The sequence below is a fragment of the Aspergillus neoniger genome, assembly GCF_003184625.1.
Source record: "Aspergillus neoniger CBS 115656 unplaced genomic scaffold BO87scaffold_11, whole genome shotgun sequence".
NCBI classification, from domain to species: domain Eukaryota; kingdom Fungi; phylum Ascomycota; class Eurotiomycetes; order Eurotiales; family Aspergillaceae; genus Aspergillus; species Aspergillus neoniger.
Genome location: NW_020291139.1, coordinates 800867 through 820604, shown reverse-complemented (window position 1 = coordinate 820604; position 19738 = coordinate 800867). Strand labels below are relative to the sequence as shown.

Genomic DNA, 19738 nt, shown 5'->3' with positions numbered 1-19738 from the left:
ACCAGTATCCGGAAACCCTGCACTGTAGGATCTGCTTTATCCTTTTGCGGTCGGCTATGACTTGGCGGGTACTGGCAGTGTTGGAGCCTTAGGCTGGTTTGGTTGGAAACTAGGGGGGAGGATGTTGATTCAAACTGAATTTACCGGGTGATTTTTCGACAGTTGACTAGAGTACTCAATTCATCTTAGATAGCTGCGAGGGGCCTGCCTAAAAGACATGTAAAAGTTATCCCATCTTTTTGGACACGAAACACTGGCATTCTGCGACAGTTTACTATGGTCCACTGTCGCTCGATGGCCAAGACGTCTGAGTGTCGAGCAATATTCCCCACTCACGTTTCGGAGCTCCGAAGGTGTACTATGTTTAGAGTTGTCAAATATACATAATCCAGAAAGTTGCTACCTATTTGCTTTCCGTAGCTTATCTCAAAGATAACGGAAGATGGCATTTGGGGGGGCAGGGTGCTAGCCCAATTTACAAAGTGGTCTAAAGCTAAGATTGCAAAAAGTATGTGTGCTGGTTGGTCAATGTTCGCGTGCAAGGTCAAGGGCCTTCGCAGTACTAAGACCCGATCGTTAAAGGAATTTCAGGGGGTAAAGCCCGTTTCATTGTCCCGGTGATTTTCGATGCAGTGTACGGCAAACAGCACATACTGTCAGGGTAAGAATGTGTGCCTGTCAGCAGATTGTCGGAGTATGCCCCTGACGTATTATCCGATTCATGTGAAAGTCCCTACGGCGAGCCTTAGGAAGAATGCAATGGCTGCCTCCGTGGGTCCAGTCCGTTAAAATCTCGCTTGTTTATTTTATGTGGGTATGCTTCGGGGATCCGAATTTCTCTCCCCGCGGTAGTTGATTCTAACTCCAACCGGTCCTTGTCTAAAACAAGTCTGCGGCACGAGTGACCAGATAGGCTTAGGAAAAACCAGATTGTACCTGGACGGGAGATGGGGTCAGACGGGACGGTCCACGCGGGCTTGCGAAGTGTGCGAAAGTGCGTTGGAAGATGGTTTGTTCATTAGTCGTTACGCATGTGCCATTACGTAGAATTGTTCAAGGGTCTATTATTAGTAGCTTAGAACCCCAGAGAAAAACCCGATTATGGAGTTGAGCCAATTTGTTTGCGCAGCATAAGGTGGTTCGTCCGAGCTTTTGAGATGTCAAACGGGCCCATCGTCATTTCAGACAAGTTGGACTCGTGGTGCGTGGGACTCGGCCGAATTATCGTTATCTGCGGTCCAGCGAATCAAAAGACACCTTTCCGTGGGAACAGGGGGGCATTGCTTACTGCGCTTTTCAAGGCTGGTGGATGCGCATAGGCGGCCTAGCCACGGTAGGAGACGGGAGGACGAGAAAGACAGCAAGGTCAATGGATAGAGGAGAAAGGGAAAAATTAAAATCAGGGAATAAAGGCCACTAGGATGAATGTGAATTGGAAACTAGGATGCAGCTGATCGGTAGGGATCAGAACAAGATGATGGAAAGGCAAGAATGAAGAGTGGATTGTGACTGACGGAGTGACGGGATTGAGAGTTGCACCGTGGCGGAGAAATGACTTACTGACTAACAGACGGCCCCTCACCAATCACGAGCGGCTGATGCCGACTGTCTTCCCCTTCGATCATCTCACAGCCTTTCGCAGTCCAGGCCATCCGTTCATTCACCATCCAACTCAACCCAGTCGTTCTTTCGGTCCTCTCTTTCGGTTCCAATCACTCCCTCCCTCCCCCCGGATTCTCCTTCTTCGAATGAAGGTTCTCTCTTATTCTTCCCACTATTCTAGATAGTTAGTTCCAAGGGCTGCTCGCCAGAGCTGCCTCTTGTTCGCTCTTGGTCTCTCCGCCAACCTTTCTTATCGCGGCCGCAGCGCCGCTCCGCTCCCTTAATCGCCATGCTGCTCAAACCCGCCACTCCCCTCACCATCCTCCTCCTGATCGCATTTGCGCTTCTCCTCATCTCAGTCATCTCCACCCCTATCGTCAAAAGCATTGCGCTTGCGAGACATGATAATATCGATTATGGCGTGTTTGGATACTGCAAAGGCGATGTGTGCACCAGCATTCATGTTGGTTACGCCGACGGTTCGTCGCCCTCTTCTTGTGCCTTTGATCTCAATCTCGTCAAGACCGCTAAACTCCTGCATTAAATCGCAGCTGACTCTAGTTCAGATGATATTACTTCCGAAGACGGTACATTCAGCATTGCGCCTGGCACCCGCCGATCGCTCTCAGCCATTCTGATCGTCCATCCCGTCGCGGCCTTCCTCACACTTGTATGTCTATGTATGGCAGCAGCGGCTCATTTTCATGCACCGTCGCACTCGCCCCGCTATTTGCTAGCCTTATTGATTCTACTGCTTCCTACCCTTCTTGTGTCACTCCTCGCCTTCCTCGTCGATATTCTCTTGTTTGTACCGCACATGGCCTGGGCAGGATGGATTGTCTTAGTTGCGACCATTTTACTTGTCACTTGCGGCGTGGTCACATGTGCAATGCGTCGGACACTTGTGAGCCGCAAGGCTAGGAAGAAGCGAATCAACGAAAACGCTGAAATGAGCGGGGAGAACTTCTACAACCGCCAAAACGCAGCGACGGCGGCAGCGGCAGCCAACATGGATACCAAGGAACCCGTGATCACCGGGTCGTCACCTTCATCTGAGACGGGTCCTACATTTGCTACTTTCCGTACGACTACACACGACAGTGATGACGACCGTACTCCACTGAACTCACGGACTGTTCAACCTGACCCTCCAATGCCCGATAGTCAGTTCACCCGCGTCCGGAGGGATATGGCGGCCTATAACTCCCCGCCTGACGATGCTGGTATCTCTGGTCCGCAGGCTCCACCATCCGATCCTCGTTTGCGCAATCAGTATTCCGACGGCAGTGTTGGCTCGCGGAGAGGGCCCCCTCCGCCAGGGTTTGCCCGCGGACGAGGTGGTTATCCACCGCGCGGGGCTTATAGCCGTGGAGGGCCTTACAGAGGACCACCTCGAGGACCGCCTCCGGGTGCAAACGGTGTCCCAATGGGTCCCATGCGAGGTGGACACCCCGGGATGATGGGACGAGGCTATCGAGGACCCCCTCCGGGTGATTACATGCCCGGGCCCGCTCCTCGACCAACCCCGCCGCCTGAAGATGAGTACGGCTATCACCACCCACCGCCCGTCGCGCGAGAGCCGTCCCCTGGACCAATTGGAATGGCAGTATCTCCAGATCATGGTAACCCAATCGGCCAGGCCATCGAAATGCAACCACAGCCACGACGAATGGGCTCCCATGAATCGCATGAAGGGCACCTCGAACCCCAGCCACATGCGCTATCAGCAGATGGCTATCCGGAACCCATTAGTCCCTCAAGCCTCTATAGTCGGACAGCGTAAGCTGTGTATCCTCTCTAACCTTTTCTTAGGATGCTAACAAATCCTAGATCCTATGTTCCTCCACGTGCCGGTTGGGCTCCAGAGGAACCGCGGGCCGGCCCCTCGCCCTCACCTGTCCATGCGTATGACGGGCCACGACAACATGCTCGAACTCCTTCAGCGGACTATTTTGAAGATGCAGACCCTCGGTTTGCTACTACCAACAAGTCGGCGGCGGGCAACCCTCGGTTGCCGGCTGTCTTGACACCAGGTGCTACTGGTGAGAGGAAACCGATGGAAGATATGGCGGAAGGACCCAGCTCACCGACTACTAGCGAAGTAAGCCACTTTACGTCAATATCTGAGCGACCTATCAATCCCCGCTGGCGCCCACCTCCCGTTCCAGCTCAGCGGAAGCATGACGTTCTCCTAGAGAACAACCCCGACTTTGACTTGCGGGCCGGTACTGGGCGAGGAGGAGCTGCTGCTGGTGTTGGTAGTCGTATGCCACCTATGTCAATACCTCGAGATGCGGCAAGATACCCCATTTGAACATAATCTTAATCCTTTCGTCTACACCATTGATGTGCTTGTCACAATCATCATGCCGGCCTTGCGTGGAGTTATGGAGTCTGTTATGGAGTCTGTCACTGGACTGTTTTCGTTGTGTTCATCACTTATCCTGTTATGCTTGCGCAGCATGACACTGCAAATAAGCGCCCCTGTCCGTTGCGTCGGTCCATGTATATGAAAAGTGGAAGATCCGGATGTACAATTGAACGGCTCTCTTGCTGTGATGTGGGCTTGATTGTCGTTAGTTATGATTGTTATGTTAGTTCGATAGCCATGATTGATTATGAGATTAGCAGTTGTCTTCCTTTGCTGTATAACAGGGAAGACTGATTTCGAGTGTCGATAGGTAAATCCAACTAAGCGCCATAGCAAGTTTGTCTTCAGGCTAGAAATGTCGCCAAGCGCGGTCATGTGAGTCCTGCTCTTCTCAAAGGCATCAATCACTTGGCCTGCATGCAGTGCTACTTCCACCGCAGAAAAGTCTCTCGAGACGACTTCATTGCACTTGCCAATCAATATTGACTCTACATTCTATAGCGCACTCCATCATGCAGCATATCCGTAAACAAGGCAGGTGAAGGTTAGTTCGTTAACATCAGCCAACAGCCCAGAAACTTACCAGTACCACCAGTGGTCCTCTCGCTCCACGATCTATCACCTCCGCGGATACCAGCAACCTTATGGTGCACATAATACAATCAAGGCAGTGCCTGTGGATCTGTGATGCAAAATACGCCGCCACGACCTGTATCTGGCATACAAATGATGATTGTCATGGCAATACGAGCTGATTGCTGCTGCCTGCTCCGTGACCTGTGCTTTACTTGAAAATAGCCTTCGTCAGCGCAAGCTCTAATTGACACCCAAACATGACTGGTCAGCGAAGCGTGAAGCGATAAGAGATATAGCTACGGGACGCCCCCATCTGTTCGATCCGGAGGGGCTATTTGTCTGGGCTCACATTTACAACGAGAAGAATGTTCGCAGTCGACACTGGAGAGAGACGCCAAGTAGTCTTGGACAAATGCCCAGCGTGGCTCAGCGGTAACTGAAATCAAAGTTTGCTGGATTTGGACAGACCGAAAAGCCACTTACTGCTGGCTCCTGACGGAAACATGACGGGTAAGTCTGTTATGGTCTACTGTTGGATAGCTCAAGTGTTGATGATGTGGTGTCTGACGTTGAAAAGTCCTTATACGAGTACTATCCAGCCATCTCGCCGTGATGTGGCTTATCAAGGCATCTAACACGATGAAACTCTTCATGATTCGGTTCTAGCTCATCCATCCCGTTCCATCCCGCAGAGTATGGGGATCTACCCGGACTAGTGCGCCACCTGCCCAGATCCCACCACCGTCCGCAGCCAGGACTGGATAGTCGATACCAAATCACAAAGAGGGCCGAGAATATAAGCTTGGCAGCTCCCGACCGACGGGTAGCATGAGCCTCTGCCGCTCAGCGGAACCGGATTGGCAGACCTGCCAAGATGGTGCCAAGGTGGCGCGCGGCGGAGGATACGATACGTCCAAAGCCGAATACACTGAATCCCTGGATATTGTCGCCTGATGAGTCCGATGCGGTATTGCTATCCTGAACAATTCGAATCGCGAGGATGAGGCGTGTTTGTGTCGCATATGGGGCTGAAACTGAAACGTCCAGAGCGGCGGTGAAGACCAACCACGAGGATAATGCCAAACGTGCGTCTCTCCGATGGGAGTATCGACTCGAAGGTTAGGACGAGTGATGATCCAACTTGGCGCGGAGACACGCGGGGGGCTCGCCATGATTATGAAGATCCAGGCAGTGTCTACCACATATAGATCCTACGTCCGGCACGTTGGATGCCCGAGTTAAGGAACTTTATCCATCAGAATCACCCAGCTCTACCACAGTCTCTTTGCAAACCCCTTAGTTACATCATGCAGTCCTATCCTTCTGAAGATATTCAACCGGTCCCAACAGCAAGAACAACAAACAGAGGACATCTCCAATTTGCCGAAGATAAGGGTGGACTCTGGTCCTCAGGCAATAGCACTAATGTCTCCCTCTCTGTTGGTCAGGCCGTAGAAGGAGGCCTTTATGCAACTATGACTCGGCACTTTAAAGCCGAGATCGACACGAGATACGCAGACATTGTTTTGATAGTCTGCGGGTTTGTCAGCGGGCTAGTTGACGGGCTGTCCTTTAACGCATGGGGTAGCTTCTCAAGCATGCAGACAGGTACGCCATAGCAGTTGACTTGACTCGCTGAGAACAGCTTCTAATAGAGATTAGGGAATACCCTCTTCATCGCCCTCGGTGCTTCCGGCCAGCCTAGATATCCAGCTTACCTCTGGGCCAAATCTCTCATAGCCCTATGCACTTTCATTTCCAGCAACGTCATCTTCATCCAGGTAGCCAGAAGACTGAGCCCTCGCCGTCGTTCAACCATGATCCTCTCGTTCGCCACCCAGACCATCTGCCTCCTCGCTGCTGCCATCCTGGTTGAGGCCAAAGTGGTCTCCCCGAGGGCAGAAGACCCCCGGGCTCCGATTCAATGGATGCAGATTCTGCCTATTACCCTACTGGCCTTTCAGGCAGGTGGACAGATCTGTGCGTCAAGGATTCTTGCATATGATGAGATTCCTACAGTAGTTCTTACCACCTTGTTGTGTGATCTACTGGTCGACCCGGATCTGCTGGCAAAGAGGAATGCAAAGAGAAACAGACGGATTGGGGCATTCCTGGCGTTGTTCTTGGGAGCTATGACTGCAGGTGGATTGTCTAAAGTTGCTACCATGGCGAGTAGCTTGTGGTTCGCTTTTGGATTGAAGTTCACAATCACCCTTAGTTGGATCGTCTGGAGAGCTGAGGGAGGGAGCAAAGCTGGAGATATCGTCTAACTGGAGGATCAAATCTTTCTACACCCTTATGATCGTTTGCTGTTGACTTTCCATCTCATATTTTTCTGCCTCTAACACCGAGCCAACTGTTCAAGGATACTAAATTGTGACCATGTTCTTTCAATACCAATGCCACATATTATATCTCCATCCACATCACCACGTAGCCAATTCCATCTAGATACCCTTCCATTCCCCATCCAAGGACATAACACAAACCAACCCATCAACAACCCCCTACTCACTACCCCACCTACCACACTTACCCCCCTCCTCAACACAATGCAGTCCAATGCACCCATACCCTTCAAGTGAATACCCACACCAGCCCTACCCCACCCATCGCACTACCCCCACTCTCAGATTACCAAGATCAATCAGTCTAATCAAATATGATCCCCCAAACCAATAAGATCCCCTCCCTGACCGAGATGTAGAAAGAATCGCGAAAATCCACTCTTATAAGGCGACCAATAGTCACGCGTTAGGAGGGTCAGGAGCCCTAGATGGGTCTTGTATTCACTGTTAGGGGAGGATTTTGCTAGCAGTGAGGTTTTATGGTTCTTTGATTGTGTGGGTGGATGAGATGGGTGGTTCTGTCGGAGTGGATTTGGATGACTTAGGTAGTAGATGGTCAGCCGCGCGGGATGGTACTAATTCTGAGAGTATAATTAATATAATAAATCTATAGCAGGGACTAACTATATCTTCTAAGACTGTATGAGGACGTCCACCTACATACTATCCCAATTAAAGTGCTTAGTATTGATCTGAAATATACTCATCCAATATGTCATGCAGAAAAAACACAAGATCTACAGCCCCACAATCCTCTTCTACTTTCCACAAAGTATCTATCTCTAGTGCATCAATAGTCCCCTACCCATCAACCAAACTACAGTAAACCCAATACTAACAAACCAAACACTGCCCGATTCCAACAAACCAAAATTTGAGGCTGGTGAAACGCCAAGCCGGCGAAACCATTTAAATTCCAGTTGAGAAAGTGTGGAACACTAAGCAGACAGGAAACGATAGGATTTGATAGGATAAGATAGTATTAGACCCAGTGGAAACCCCTCCGCGTATCTACGTACCCCATCAACAAGGCTGAAAGGAGAAAAAAGCAATATGATTCCTTTCAGAGACCCTGCGCGGCGTAGGTCAGCACAGGATTTTTAGTGATATATTATCAGATGGAAAATATCGGAAAATACATAACTAGCTCAAATAAATGTTTACACTACACACATATTTTATTTAATCAAGGATAATGAATATGGTATGGCAACCTACGTATTCAAAACTGCCGGGTTAGTCACCGCCACGTAAAGACGTACTAAAAATACCCCACGGCCCCAGCCACGAACTAAACCCGAAGCAGCAGGAATTTACAGGGCGACGCCAAGTAGAACGCGTAGTGCTGGTCGCATGTGTGTGAGACGAGGTTATTAAATATGCGCCGGTGCCTTGCCTTCATTCTTTTCTTTTGAATATTTGTTTCTTGTCGCATACAGCCTTCATTCAAACAGTCCAACTCAAACCAACTCTCGTTAAGTTCATCGCAACCATGGCACCTCACTACATGGTCCTCGACCAACGGGCCATCGACCACCATATAATGAAGCGCGATCTCAGCGTTACACACGCCCAGGCAGTAACGTTAGGAGTGATGGCAGCGTATGTGGTTGTTATTGCGCTGCTTTGGAATTTGCCGTATGTGCGGTGGTCGTTGTGGCCGTTCAAGGTAACCCCTTCTTTCACTCTCTTTTTACCCCAAAACCACAAAGATTAATGAATGGATAGATGCTAGTAATCGCATTCCACGAATTCGGCCACGCCATAACAGCCTGCTGCACGGGCGGGCGCGTGAAATCCATCTCGCTCGACCCACACGAAGGCGGCGTCACGCACATGCAAGGAGGAATGAGCGCCGTGACATTACCTGCTGGATACCTGGGGTCGTCGATTATCGGGTCGCTGTTGATTTTCGCGGGCTTTGATATCGTCGCGAGTAAAGTCGCTAGCATTGTTCTGGGGGTGTGCTTTTTGCTCACGCTTTGGTGGGCGAGGAGGGATTGGTTGACTATCATTACGATTTTGTTGGCTGTCGGGTTGTTGGTCGCTTGTTGGTTTATTGCCCATGGGGAGGCGTTGAAGTGGGTGGTGGTAGGTTCCCTTCCTTTCTTTTGGTTACTGGGGTGTTAGGGTGGGTTGCTAACTGTGGGCATATAGTTGTTTATTGGGGTGATGTCGGCGCTTTATAGTGTTTGGGATATTGTAAGTCTTTTCTTTGTCGTGTTCGGTGTGTGCGTTTATGAGGGGGTGGTGTGCTAACTGCGTTGTATAGTGCGACGACCTTATCCTTCGCAAAGTCAACACATCCGATGCTAGCCAGTTCGCTAAGAGATACGGAGGATCTTCGCAGTGCTGGGGTGTTATCTGGTCGTTCATTTCTCTTGCATTCATTGCGATCGCGATCATTGCTGCCATTGCTGCGTTCCGTGAGTCGTTCAGTGTGCAGGAGAAGGATTCACAGCATTTCATTCCAACTCGGTGATCGACTGAGTAGGTAGCCTGATTTACGTTTTCTTCTGATGAGTTATGAAACGTGGAGTCATGATGGGTGACAGGTCTGGGGCGAGACTGAAGTTTCTCGGTTAATGTGATACCACTTTGTTTTTGTTTTGATCGTCTGCTGGCAGATAAAATGTATCAGGATTGAAGTAACTCCGGACAAATGCTAGGATTGCTTGTGCCCATGACTAACAGACTCCGTACTACGGCGGGTTACCGAAAACGGCCTCCCAGCCTGGCTACGGAGTACTGCAACACAAAGTCGGCCCATCCGTTTGCAACATACAACCAAACCAGTGTAACCAATCATTTGCTATCCACAATTCTTCGGGTACTGGTTAACTCAGAAGGAGTCGTCCTCTTCTTCTTCCACCGGATCTCGTTTCAAACGGATCTTGATCCTCTCTGTCCCCTCGGGAAGGTCCAGAGTATTGCCATCGCGATCGAAGTAAAGCCTCCAAAGACCCTTGACTGCTTTGTCATCATCCAAACCCAGATCCTCGTACTCTTGCTCCCTCCGGATATCATCTGGCAATCGTACTGCCAGCCACTGCTCGTTCCCCTCCAAAGTGACATACTGTTCGTCTTCCGTCCAATCGAAAGGACCGCACACGTTCTCCTCGCTATCCTTTCTGTTTCCATAGCTTAACTGCTTCGTCTCCTTGTCTAGATATACCCACCGCGCCAGGGGCGGCTCTTCCGGGCTCATCGAGATCAGACCGGACGAATTATCTTGTCCAAACGCTGGGTGTGTGTAGTATTGTCCATTGAATGGGGCCATGCTGGGGCTTGGTTGTTTGATGATGTAAATCTAACACGTTCAGCAAACTGTCATGCCAAAGTCTCCAAAGCTGTATGTCAAACAAACCTTGTAGTCCTTGTCAAGATACACTTTAGCATTGTGGACCTGCTGTCTTTGAGTCGGCGATCCCGTGGTTTCCTCGCAAATGGCTACCAGATGACATCGTCGTGATCGTGACTCGGCTCTGCGGTTTTCCTCCTGATCTCGAGCACCCTTCGTAGCTTCATTCAGCCCTATGATAGTGGGCACTAATGTTGACATCATAACCAATGAGAACACCATGTTGGGCAGCTTGGATTCTGATGATTTGCTGGTTATTCGAAAAGACGTAAAACTGCTATGCAAGTATCATAGACTCTTGTTGGGAACAGGTCTAGTTCTGCTGCGACTTTCATATATTCACGGTCACCCCGGTGAAGCCCGTCTGCGGAGCCCCTCACTGCATTCCATCTCCTCGGCAGTGCCGATGCGACGTTGGATGACATATTGGATGCCGCGTGTGCAACAAAGTTAAGGTGTGAATGAGTAGCACCTTCGCCGGATGCGGAAGATTTTTGCTGGAACCGGCATCATGCGGATATCCAATTCATAGGTGGATTTTTTAAGCCCACTGGTGTCCATTACATCCCATCATGTAATGCGGCGAGCCTAATCGCGGATAAAAGGGTCCTCCTGTAACTCTTAGAACATGGGTGACAGAGGTCCAGAAGACACTACAATGTAAGTTTGAAGAATTCATGTCAAGGTAGCCTTACCCTTTGCTCCCACCGTTTGTTGAGACCGCTCGTGTCATGAATAGAATAAGGACATTTGGCTAACACATCTTCACAACCTTAAAGCGAACAACCACCTGGAACGTCAAGCCCAACAGAGACTTCGCCCTCCCCTCCAAAACCACCAAAACTCAACAAGCGACGGAAGTCGAAGAAGCTTTCAAGTCCACCATTAGAAAAAGTGGATTCACCACAGGGAGACCAGCAAGGACCTGGAGAGAGTCCACCTACAGATCCAACAGCAGCCCCAGCGGATCAAGGTGGTGATCAAAGCAATTCTCAAGAACAACCACAAGATACGGGATCAAAGATGACCGACGCAGTAGGAGATGTCGGCAACTTGACAAAGGGCGTCGGCGACAAGGCCGGCGGCGTCAAGGACACCGTCAAGGAGATTACCACTGGTGGTATGAACATGAACATCGACGATCCGGATTTGCAGTGGGAGACGCCGGAGAAGAGCGGTAGCTTGCAGATTCGAGTCCGACTCAATTTGCGTGCAAAAGTGCAGCTTAATCTTGATGCGAGAGTTAAGGGTGAGGTTGTTATAGGGCTTTTGTGAAATTGTTGGTCGGTTTCAATGCTATCGAAACAGACGTTAGCCTCACCCGCACAAAGCTATACATTACATATCAATGTAATGATAATTGACGTACTGCTCAGTAGTTTCAATATGGGGTTGTAGGATGCACAGCTCTTGTATCTCACTGCTGTGGCTGGCAAACGGGCACAACAGCATTTCTGTAAGCCTGTTCGTTCCAGGCAACTATAGCACGATGGCCGAAGTGTCAAGCGCCAAATCCCAGTTTCCAATCTGACTGCAGAAGTTATCAATATTGAGGTCACTGTCAATTCCAGAGGTAAATGGAAACGGTGTGCTGTTCGGCATTTGCTGTACTTCCATATCTAACACTGTCAACTGGCCGTTTGTTGGGTCGATTATCTCATCCAAGATCCGGGACAAGATTCCATGGGCCCGCTTGCAAGATTCACCGTTGACTTCTCTTCGATTGATGCTTCTTTGAAGATTTGAGACAAACACAGCGAGGTTTTGTATAACTTCGGCTCGAGGAATCACCATAATTTCCGGATTCGAAGTGTTAAATGAAGGATGCAGGTGCTTCAATAGGTCCACTGCCAGGATACTGGCTCCTGGTAGCCCGTAATAGAGCATCTTGCGAGAAATTCAGTTGTGTATCAAACAAAAAAGACTATTAGTAGCACTTACCGGCCAAGATATATCTCGCTGCATGTTGGATACCTGATCAGAGAGCGACACTACCTGCAAGACTGTATTCAGCAGTGACCTCGAAATCCTGTACAATGGCTCCCGCGTCCACTCCGTCTCGTTCAAAAGCTTTCGATGCAATAAGAAGCAGGTGTATTTTTGATCCATGTATGTAGTCATCACAACATATCGCTGAGGAGGAGGTATGTGCTGAGATCCAGTGATTTCGTCGTACTTGAGTTCTTGTGGAATCTGGTCCCATACAGCTTCCTGTCGAGCCAGTATGTCCCTATCGAGGTTGTATTAATAATTTAGAGCTTACCGGAGAGCAAAGGGTACTCACCTTGCCAAAGCCTCATTTCCAATAGAGAGTCGAGTACCGAGACAAAGTCCAAGTATTTCCTCCCGAAACTGGCTGATAACTAGCTTTATCCGTCTCCAGGTTGCACCACGAAATTGTCGATCCATATTCCAGCCGTTCGCATCGACATTGCGTAATGCATCATCTAGTTCGTCTCCCTCTAGCAACAGTATCTCGTCGTCGATATCAGCGGGCATGGTATTGGCGCAGTAGGATCCCGAAATCCTGGGCGGGCGGCCGAGGAATGTACTGATCGTTTTGTCCATTGAATATATCTGGGCTGCGTATCTCCTTCTCAACTCAACTTGGTAGAAAGGATAGGTTGCCTCGAGTCCGGAGTCCTCCTGGTGAAGTCCGAGCGCGAAGAACATGCTTGAGACATCGCCCATGCAGCGCCATAATTGGAAGCCTATACAATCAGTATATAGTCCCTACGAACCAGTATCGAGTCTATCCGATGCCACTTACTCATGTCACCGTAGACCAGGTTCTTCAAGCAGGCATTCCCATAAAGTAACCATAATGCTTGGGGGCTAACACAACTGTAATTGTTACAAACGGCTGTGCAATAATCGACACCTTCAGCGAGTCGATGAATGAAATCCGGCTTCTGGTCAGATCGTGATGTTTCTGAGGGTTTGCTTCGTTTATTGACGTCATATTTAAGTGACACTCCAAGGATGGCAAGGACGAAGCCAATGATCTCCCATCTGATATTAGGCCCAGTGAACAAGGTGTGATAGTCCTCCGCCGGCAGAGTTGTAAAGGCATCTAAAGGCTTGGCAGTGTTTGCGAACAGAGTCACAACAAGTTGTCTCAACCGATTGCCCCTAGACCTTTGCATAGTATCTTGTATCGATTCGATACAAGCCTTGATAAATGGATGCGGCACCATGCACGTATAGGAAAGCTCGAGGTATCTGCAAATACTGTCTGCAAACCCTGGAAACTCGAACAGCAAATTCAACACCTTAGTACCCTCTGAAATCTGTTTCTCTGTGTACTTCTCCTGATAGTTTGGACAATCTGCACCAGAAGGAAACTCCTGGGCAGAGAGCTGCCCCAGATAGCGACCAACAACATTTTGATCGTCACTGATAATTGCTGGGAAGGCTGTCGAGCCGAAGAATTGAGTTTCTGCGCGAGGAACGGTCCTAGCTGTTGATGATGAAGATATGCTCTCTCTCAGTGAGTTCTCACGAGCGGGCAGGGATCTCAGGCCCGAAGAGCCCAAGGGCCGCCTTTTCGGCCGTCCAGACTTAGGCCTGTCGCGCGGTTTGGTCATCGGCGCAGGATGATAAACACAGCTATTTTCTTTCTGACGGACGACACATCTGTCGCAGACGGGAGTTTTGTGGTCGCAGCGAATCTTTGATATTCGACAAGGCTCGCACGAGCAAGGCTTTCCATTGCGTCTGGTTGAGACTGAGCGCCGAGAACTCATATTGAATACCTAAGTCAAAATGCCATGGATCCTCTTAAAAAGGGAAGAATCATCAGATTTGAGCACAGATCAAGCAGTAGAAAGAAGGCTTAATCCTTTGGACTGGAAATGATGATGCCAAGCTGTTTTACCTCAGGAGACGCAAACACACGAGCACAATCCGCAGTGCTCCACAAGTAAGAAACAGGGTAAATTCACGGTCGCCAAATACAGTGGTGGATTTAGATTGGTCACATGACAGTACCCCACTAGCAGATAAGCCTTATTTTCAGGGACAGCAAACTTTAGGGCGATGGATGCTTGTCTTGTAACAGAAAGTCCTATCCTGCAGTTTTTTCTACGTGTGAATCGGCGCATACCAGAGTACCCAAGTGCCAAGCATGATGATGTTCGTTCCTTCTGTCAGCTAGTAGATCGATTATCGTCTCCAGCGGAAGATGTGGGGGTTACCCACCGTACGCATTAATATGGAGGGAAAAGTATAAACCTTAAGACAATATCGTGATTAACCAAGAAATTAGTAATTGGAAGTCCTTCTAAGCATTATCAAACTACATCTGTATGGCCGTTATCTATTACAACGATTGAGGACTGGAAATACTGCTACGTAACGGTAATATATATTTGGCTGGGGATGTTACAGTTAGTTTTACTAAGTACTCTGAATAACAAATTAGTATGTAAGAAAACGTCACGTAATAATTTCCAGATAAATGAAATGGAGTACTTGATTAGATATGTATACAATAATCCGTTGAAAGAGTTCTCGCCTTATCCACAGTGGCAGTTGCAAGTTACTTCGGCACGTCGCCCGATTCTCAACAATTCAATGCAGCCCTCATCGCAATTTCCAACTTCTTGATGGCGTCGTCAGAAATCTGATAATGCACCACCAATCGCCCTTCTAATCGCTCTTTCTCATGCACCTTGAGTCCCAGCTCCTTTGCTACCCGTTGGAATGCTTTCTTGTCGACCTTGCCATCGTTGAGATTCATCCACATCATGTTTGTCTCCGTGGGTCTCATTAAAGACCCACCTAGGCGTTCCCACATCATAGAAACATATTTTGCTCTCTCCTGACACCGTCTCAACTTGCCCCCTAAGAACACTTCCTTGAGTGCAACGCACATGGGCGCCGAAATTATCCCTGTTTGACGCAGTCCACCACCGAGAAGCTTACGCATCCACCTCGCTCTTGTTATGAACTCTGCGTTCCCCACAATCACAGACCCGATGGGTGCTCCCAGACCCTTGGTAAAACATAATGAAACGCTGTCGAAGCACTCGCAAAATTGACCAAGAGTACCTGCGCCCGCGACAACAGCCTCCCATAGCCTTGCACCATCAAGGTGCATGTGTACCGGTGGGTCTTGAATCTTAGCCCATGCGGAAATATCTCGGATTTCGTCGAGGGGCATGATTGTTCCGAAGAGTGTGTTCTCGAGGCTTATAACGCGAGTGGGACAGTCATCTATGCACACAAGATTAGTAAACGTGTATCAACATGGAAGTCCACTCACAGATATCCTTCTTGAATATGAAGTGCTTTTTGATGTCTTCTAGCGTCAAATGATGGCCGTTTGCTGGAATGACACCGTGAATTAGAGCGCCACAAAGAGTCGCTGCTCCACCTGCCTCCATATTGAGGTTATGGCTGCGATGGTCTGCAAGGATGGAGTATGGTGGGGTGGTGAGAGCTGTCCGGAGTGCCACCTGATTGCTCATAGTGCCAGAATATGTGAGGAGCGCTCTTTCGTGGCCTGTCAATTGAGCCATCCACTCCTGGAAATAGTTAGTGGTTGGATCCTCCATCATCTCGTCGTCGAGAAGTGTTGTGTTGACGATAGTTTCGAGCATGCTCATATTCGGAGAGGTAACAAAATCAGACCGGAAGTCGTAGGCGGCTCGACCGGGTGTACTCCAATTGTTCTGTGGGAGGCCGGTATCGTGAACCTCTACTGGGTGTTCGGTCTGGCGGACAATTGTCATGGCTGCGTATGGTGGGAATTATTGCCCAGTAAAAGAAGCCTTTAAAGTTGTTTGAGAATAGTACTTAGCGAGGATAATGAGGATTTATATCGTCGCTCATTTATTATGCCGCTGTCGGGCAAAGTACGTGTCGGCTTTTTATCTTTTCGCACCAGTTTAGAGCTATTTCTTCCCGAAAGCTTCACCATAATCACGTCAGAGCCTTGAGGCCTTTTTCTATGCATGTAAGAAAAGCGACGCGTCAGATAAGAAATAATCCTGCACGTAAGAAACAGCTATGCACGTAAGAAGATCTGCGGCGTTGAAGCGGGACTCGAAGTAGCTATTTAGGTCTTCCTCCGCTGCACGGTCATACATGGCGCATCAAGGTTTGATACAATGGCCTAATATGGCTAAGCCGTGGTAAGGCACCATGCACATGTCCATAAGAGTCCGATGCGGTGCGAGCGAACTACCTTGGCCTCAGGTGAATGTCTGACAGAGTCTGAGGTTTCCGATGTCTCCATGGAGTAATAACCACACGCTCGGAGTAAACTGGGAAAGTCACCAGCTCCCCCACATTATGCTATGGCCAATAATCGGAACGCCGAAACTATAAGGGGGTTGGTAAGGCGATGACATAGTACAACAGCGAGCGAGATATCGCACTTGAAAGAGGGGTAATAGCAGTGGGGACATATATAGGGGTCGCCTGAGCAGTCAATCCTGAGGGCATATGTCACCGTTCGAATCAACGAAAGCTCCATCCTCTGCCAATTTCACATGGTAAACACAATGTCATCTCATCGGAAGGATAACATCGGCGAACTCATCGAATTCGCTCGTTCCCACTCCCCGTTTTACCAACGCGTTCTTGAACATGTTCCGGCGGGCGCCAAAAGTGTGACTGACCTTCCTGTCATCGACCCCGACGAATACTGGAAGGCGAACACGTCCAATCCCAATGGGGTAATGACACGGCCTCTGATTGACGGCACGGTCATGCGCAGTGGCGGTTCCACTGGCACTCCCAAGCAAGTTGTCATGACCAAACAAGAGCTGTCAACTCATGGCAAAGTCACCGCCAATGCGATGGCTCATGGCTGTGGCTTCCTCCCTGGCGACCGTGTTGCAAACATGTCCTTCCACGGCTCTCTGTATGGAAGTTTCATGCTCTTGAATACAGCGCTACTCGAACTTCCTATACCAATTGTGCACTTGCCTATTAGCGGAAACGAATCCATTGACATGATGGCCCACTATATGAAGAAATTTGATGCTACTGTCCTCATTGCCAACGTTTCAACCACGCGTCGTCTGGCGGAATACTTCACTTCCATTAACGAGACTCTTCCCAGTCTTCGGCTGATCTTGTACACGGGCGAATGCTTTACCAAGGAGCTCCGTCCAGTTTACCGTGCAGCCTTCCCGAACGCCACCATTTATGTCCGCGAGTATGGCGGTATCGATTTTGGACACGTGGGTATTCCAGCACAGCCCTTCAAGAATGAAGATGACGACATTAAGCCCATCTACAAAGTCTTGGCGCCCTTGGTTATCTTTGAGATCTTGGACGAGGATGGCAATCCAATCATTACACCCGGAGTCAGGGGAAACGTGGTCATCACTAGCTTGCTGAAGAGGCAGCAACCATTGCTTCGCTACCCTGTTGGTGATATTGCTCCTTGGGTTGATTACGATGCGGAAACATTCTACATCCACGGACGTGATGCTGTCAGCATTAAGATCGCCACTACACATCTACCTGTCGCCTATCTTAGAGAATTGATCGTGAGGGTCCTTGGTCAAGGGAAGGCCTCAGGAAGCCAGTTCGTTGTGCGGCTTCTGAAAGAGACCCACGAGCAGGCGCTTGTCTTGAGGATCGTCGCGCCAGAGCCAGAGAACGCATCTGTCATAGCGAATGCGTTTGAAGAAATCTTGTGCGAGGAGAGCCCTACCTGGAAGAAGAACCGGAAAGTGAAGAACATTGCGCCGTTGCAGATTGAATGGATCGAGGGCAAGGATCTGATTACGAATGCCGGCAGCGGGAAGTTACGCGACATTGTTGATGAGCGGTTTTCGAATGGAGTATGAAACGTCTACGTACAATTGTCATACTTTGCCAAGGTTGAGGGAAGTAGACCTATAACATAGCGGAATATATATATCAACAACTGTAGCGTTGCCAAAAGTACCCACAGGGATTCCTCTCTTCAGCACTCTATCGACTATAGGCTAAAATAGGCTAATAAATTATAGTGTCGCAGACCCTTGTTTCGGACGGACTAGCACCTCAACTCGAACCTTCCCACGTAGGACGGCTATGAAATGCAAATGTCCCCGTTGCTGTTGCCGAAGGTTGGATCAAGCAATGTCCGAAGCGTTTTAGCCAGTGCTTGTTTACCCTGCTCAGTATGGACCCTTAGTCCACAGTAGCCTAGACACTTGCTAACCAAAGCCACATAATCATTTTCCTATACTCCTACCCCGCTCCTGCCGATTTTTTCTGGCCCCCATCCTGAATCCTCTTTCCTCATGTCAAATTACCCGGAGAATCCTTTGGTTTTGTTCATTCAGCTGGCGTGGGCGATCATCACACCAAACTTGGATTGTGATGCGACTCCAAATACCTGCCTTGCATGGACAAAGCAAGTGGCAAATTCTCATTCAGATGACCTCTTAATGTGCCCAGAAAATCATCAGCACAAGTCTGGATCTCTTCAGATGAGATAAAATGGCGCGATTTTAGCGGCGGGTTGGACCGCCCGATCAATATACACAATATCGACGAGCCTATCCGCCGATGGTGATTAATACGACCGAATCACTAAAATGGCGACCATAGACCGGCTGCATCATGCAAGGGTCGTATGAAGCGGAGGAGCAGGGTCATCTTGCTTAGGCACGTGCTGCGGGCAGTCACCGGCGCACTAGGTATTTCCCTGTTGGTAGGAATAATCCGAAGTCTAAATTCATCAAAACTGGGCTAATATAGACTAGGTCTAGTCGAACGTTCCTCCGCTGCAATTTGCACTAACGAGAAGGGTCCTGCTTTGATAGATAGTACTTTGTCAGGATCCAACCGGGCAGACGGCAAGACTGCCAAGCGGCTGACGCGATCTTCTCAGCAAGGCGCTCAGTCTTGCCCACCACCACCAGAGTTGGTACGCAAATAGGCGTACAGGATACTAATTTTGCGGCGGGTGGGGGCTTTTTTCATGTCGCTACTGTGTCCTGACCGTCCAGACCGCTCTAGTATTGGCTGATCTAACCGGGAAAGGGATCTGGGCAAACATCTGGAATGCCCCCCAGTTTCAAATTGGGCCAATCAATGCAGCTTTCTCATAGTACTTGAGAAAACGTGCGAGAACTTCTCCCCGGTATTGCTAGGAGATAGAGATATTGAGATTCTCATTACCCACCTGCATTTATAATGGTATGCGGCTCCTTATTGAGAGATGGCTCTTATCGCCTCACATTGGTCTTTCCTGCTTTATGCTCGTCACTCTTTTGGGAATAACTACTATTTCCAAAGGAGCATGTTTGTCGGGGCTTCAGCCAGTTTTGGATTCTAGGTGTTGCTTTTGTTGGGTGGGATATTAGTTAGCTGATGGGTGTTCTGAATTTAGGATAGACTTCGGCTTAGTCCATTGCCGATCAATTGTTCAAGCCAAATAGTGGTATGGGTATATTTCATGAAGGCATATTGGCCGTTCAACGTGTATACAGACTGACCAGCTTCATCTGCGCTTTCACAGGAAGTGCG

At 49.2% G+C, this 19738-nt stretch overlaps 8 protein-coding genes across 8 annotated transcripts; 5 read left to right on the top strand and 3 right to left on the bottom strand.

The window, feature by feature from the left end:
- Positions 1 to 1891: 1891 nt before the first annotated feature.
- On the top strand, positions 1892 to 3916 carry BO87DRAFT_385514 (putative pH signal transduction protein PalI; the record flags this gene model as incomplete). The annotated part of the gene is made up of 3 exons (XM_025624726.1): positions 1892 to 2081; positions 2154 to 3381; positions 3433 to 3916. 3 exons carry the CDS (start codon positions 1892 to 1894, stop codon positions 3914 to 3916), a joined length of 1902 nt encoding a protein of 633 aa, XP_025481322.1.
- Positions 3917 to 5856: 1940 nt separating this feature from the next.
- BO87DRAFT_305452 (YoaK family protein) lies at positions 5857 to 6819 on the top strand (the record flags this gene model as incomplete). Its single annotated transcript, XM_025619321.1, has 2 exons — positions 5857 to 6157; positions 6212 to 6819. 2 exons carry the CDS (start codon positions 5857 to 5859, stop codon positions 6817 to 6819), a joined length of 909 nt encoding a protein of 302 aa, XP_025481321.1.
- A 1570-nt stretch (positions 6820 to 8389) lies between these two features.
- BO87DRAFT_305172 (M50 family metallopeptidase) lies at positions 8390 to 9379 on the top strand (the record flags this gene model as incomplete). The annotated part of the gene is made up of 4 exons (XM_025619310.1): positions 8390 to 8566; positions 8626 to 8988; positions 9055 to 9099; positions 9170 to 9379. 4 exons carry the CDS (start codon positions 8390 to 8392, stop codon positions 9377 to 9379), a joined length of 795 nt encoding a protein of 264 aa, XP_025481320.1.
- A 183-nt stretch (positions 9380 to 9562) lies between these two features.
- Positions 9563 to 10880, bottom strand: BO87DRAFT_25376 (uncharacterized protein). Its single transcript, XM_025618870.1, has 2 exons — positions 10265 to 10880; positions 9563 to 10207 (listed from the first exon to the last, which is right to left on the bottom strand). The coding sequence occupies exons 1-2, from the start codon at positions 10478 to 10480 to the stop codon at positions 9740 to 9742; spliced, it is 684 nt and encodes a 227-aa protein (XP_025481319.1). The 5' UTR covers positions 10481 to 10880; the 3' UTR covers positions 9563 to 9739.
- A 6-nt stretch (positions 10881 to 10886) lies between these two features.
- BO87DRAFT_457982 (uncharacterized protein) lies at positions 10887 to 11564 on the top strand (the record flags this gene model as incomplete). Its single annotated transcript, XM_025628840.1, has 2 exons — positions 10887 to 10918; positions 11038 to 11564. The coding sequence occupies 2 exons, from the start codon at positions 10887 to 10889 to the stop codon at positions 11531 to 11533; spliced, it is 528 nt and encodes a 175-aa protein (XP_025481318.1). The 3' UTR covers positions 11534 to 11564.
- Positions 11565 to 11737: 173 nt separating this feature from the next.
- On the bottom strand, positions 11738 to 13845 carry BO87DRAFT_305614 (fungal specific transcription factor domain-containing protein; the record flags this gene model as incomplete). The annotated part of the gene is made up of 4 exons (XM_025619328.1): positions 11738 to 12145; positions 12200 to 12488; positions 12543 to 12969; positions 13029 to 13845. 4 exons carry the CDS (start codon positions 13843 to 13845, stop codon positions 11738 to 11740), a joined length of 1941 nt encoding a protein of 646 aa, XP_025481317.1.
- A 970-nt stretch (positions 13846 to 14815) lies between these two features.
- Positions 14816 to 15993, bottom strand: BO87DRAFT_433664 (l-allo-threonine aldolase; the record flags this gene model as incomplete). The annotated part of the gene is made up of 2 exons (XM_025627671.1): positions 14816 to 15475; positions 15525 to 15993. 2 exons carry the CDS (start codon positions 15991 to 15993, stop codon positions 14823 to 14825), a joined length of 1122 nt encoding a protein of 373 aa, XP_025481316.1. The 3' UTR covers positions 14816 to 14822.
- A 733-nt stretch (positions 15994 to 16726) lies between these two features.
- BO87DRAFT_433661 (AMP-dependent synthetase/ligase) lies at positions 16727 to 18066 on the top strand (the record flags this gene model as incomplete). The annotated part of the gene is made up of 1 exon (XM_025627670.1): positions 16727 to 18066. The coding sequence occupies exon 1, from the start codon at positions 16756 to 16758 to the stop codon at positions 18064 to 18066; it is 1311 nt and encodes a 436-aa protein (XP_025481315.1). The 5' UTR covers positions 16727 to 16755.
- Between the last annotated feature and the right edge of the window lie 1672 nt (positions 18067 to 19738).

Excerpts from the sequence above, each read along its gene's own strand:
- BO87DRAFT_25376 (XM_025618870.1), bottom strand. The coding sequence starts at position 10,480 with ATGGTGTTCTCATTGGTTATGATGTCAACATTAGTGCCCACTATCATA. Across the intron at positions 10,208-10,264 it reads ATCTTGACAAGGACTACAAG|ATTTACATCATCAAACAACC; the intron begins GTTTGTTTGACA and ends TGAACGTGTTAG.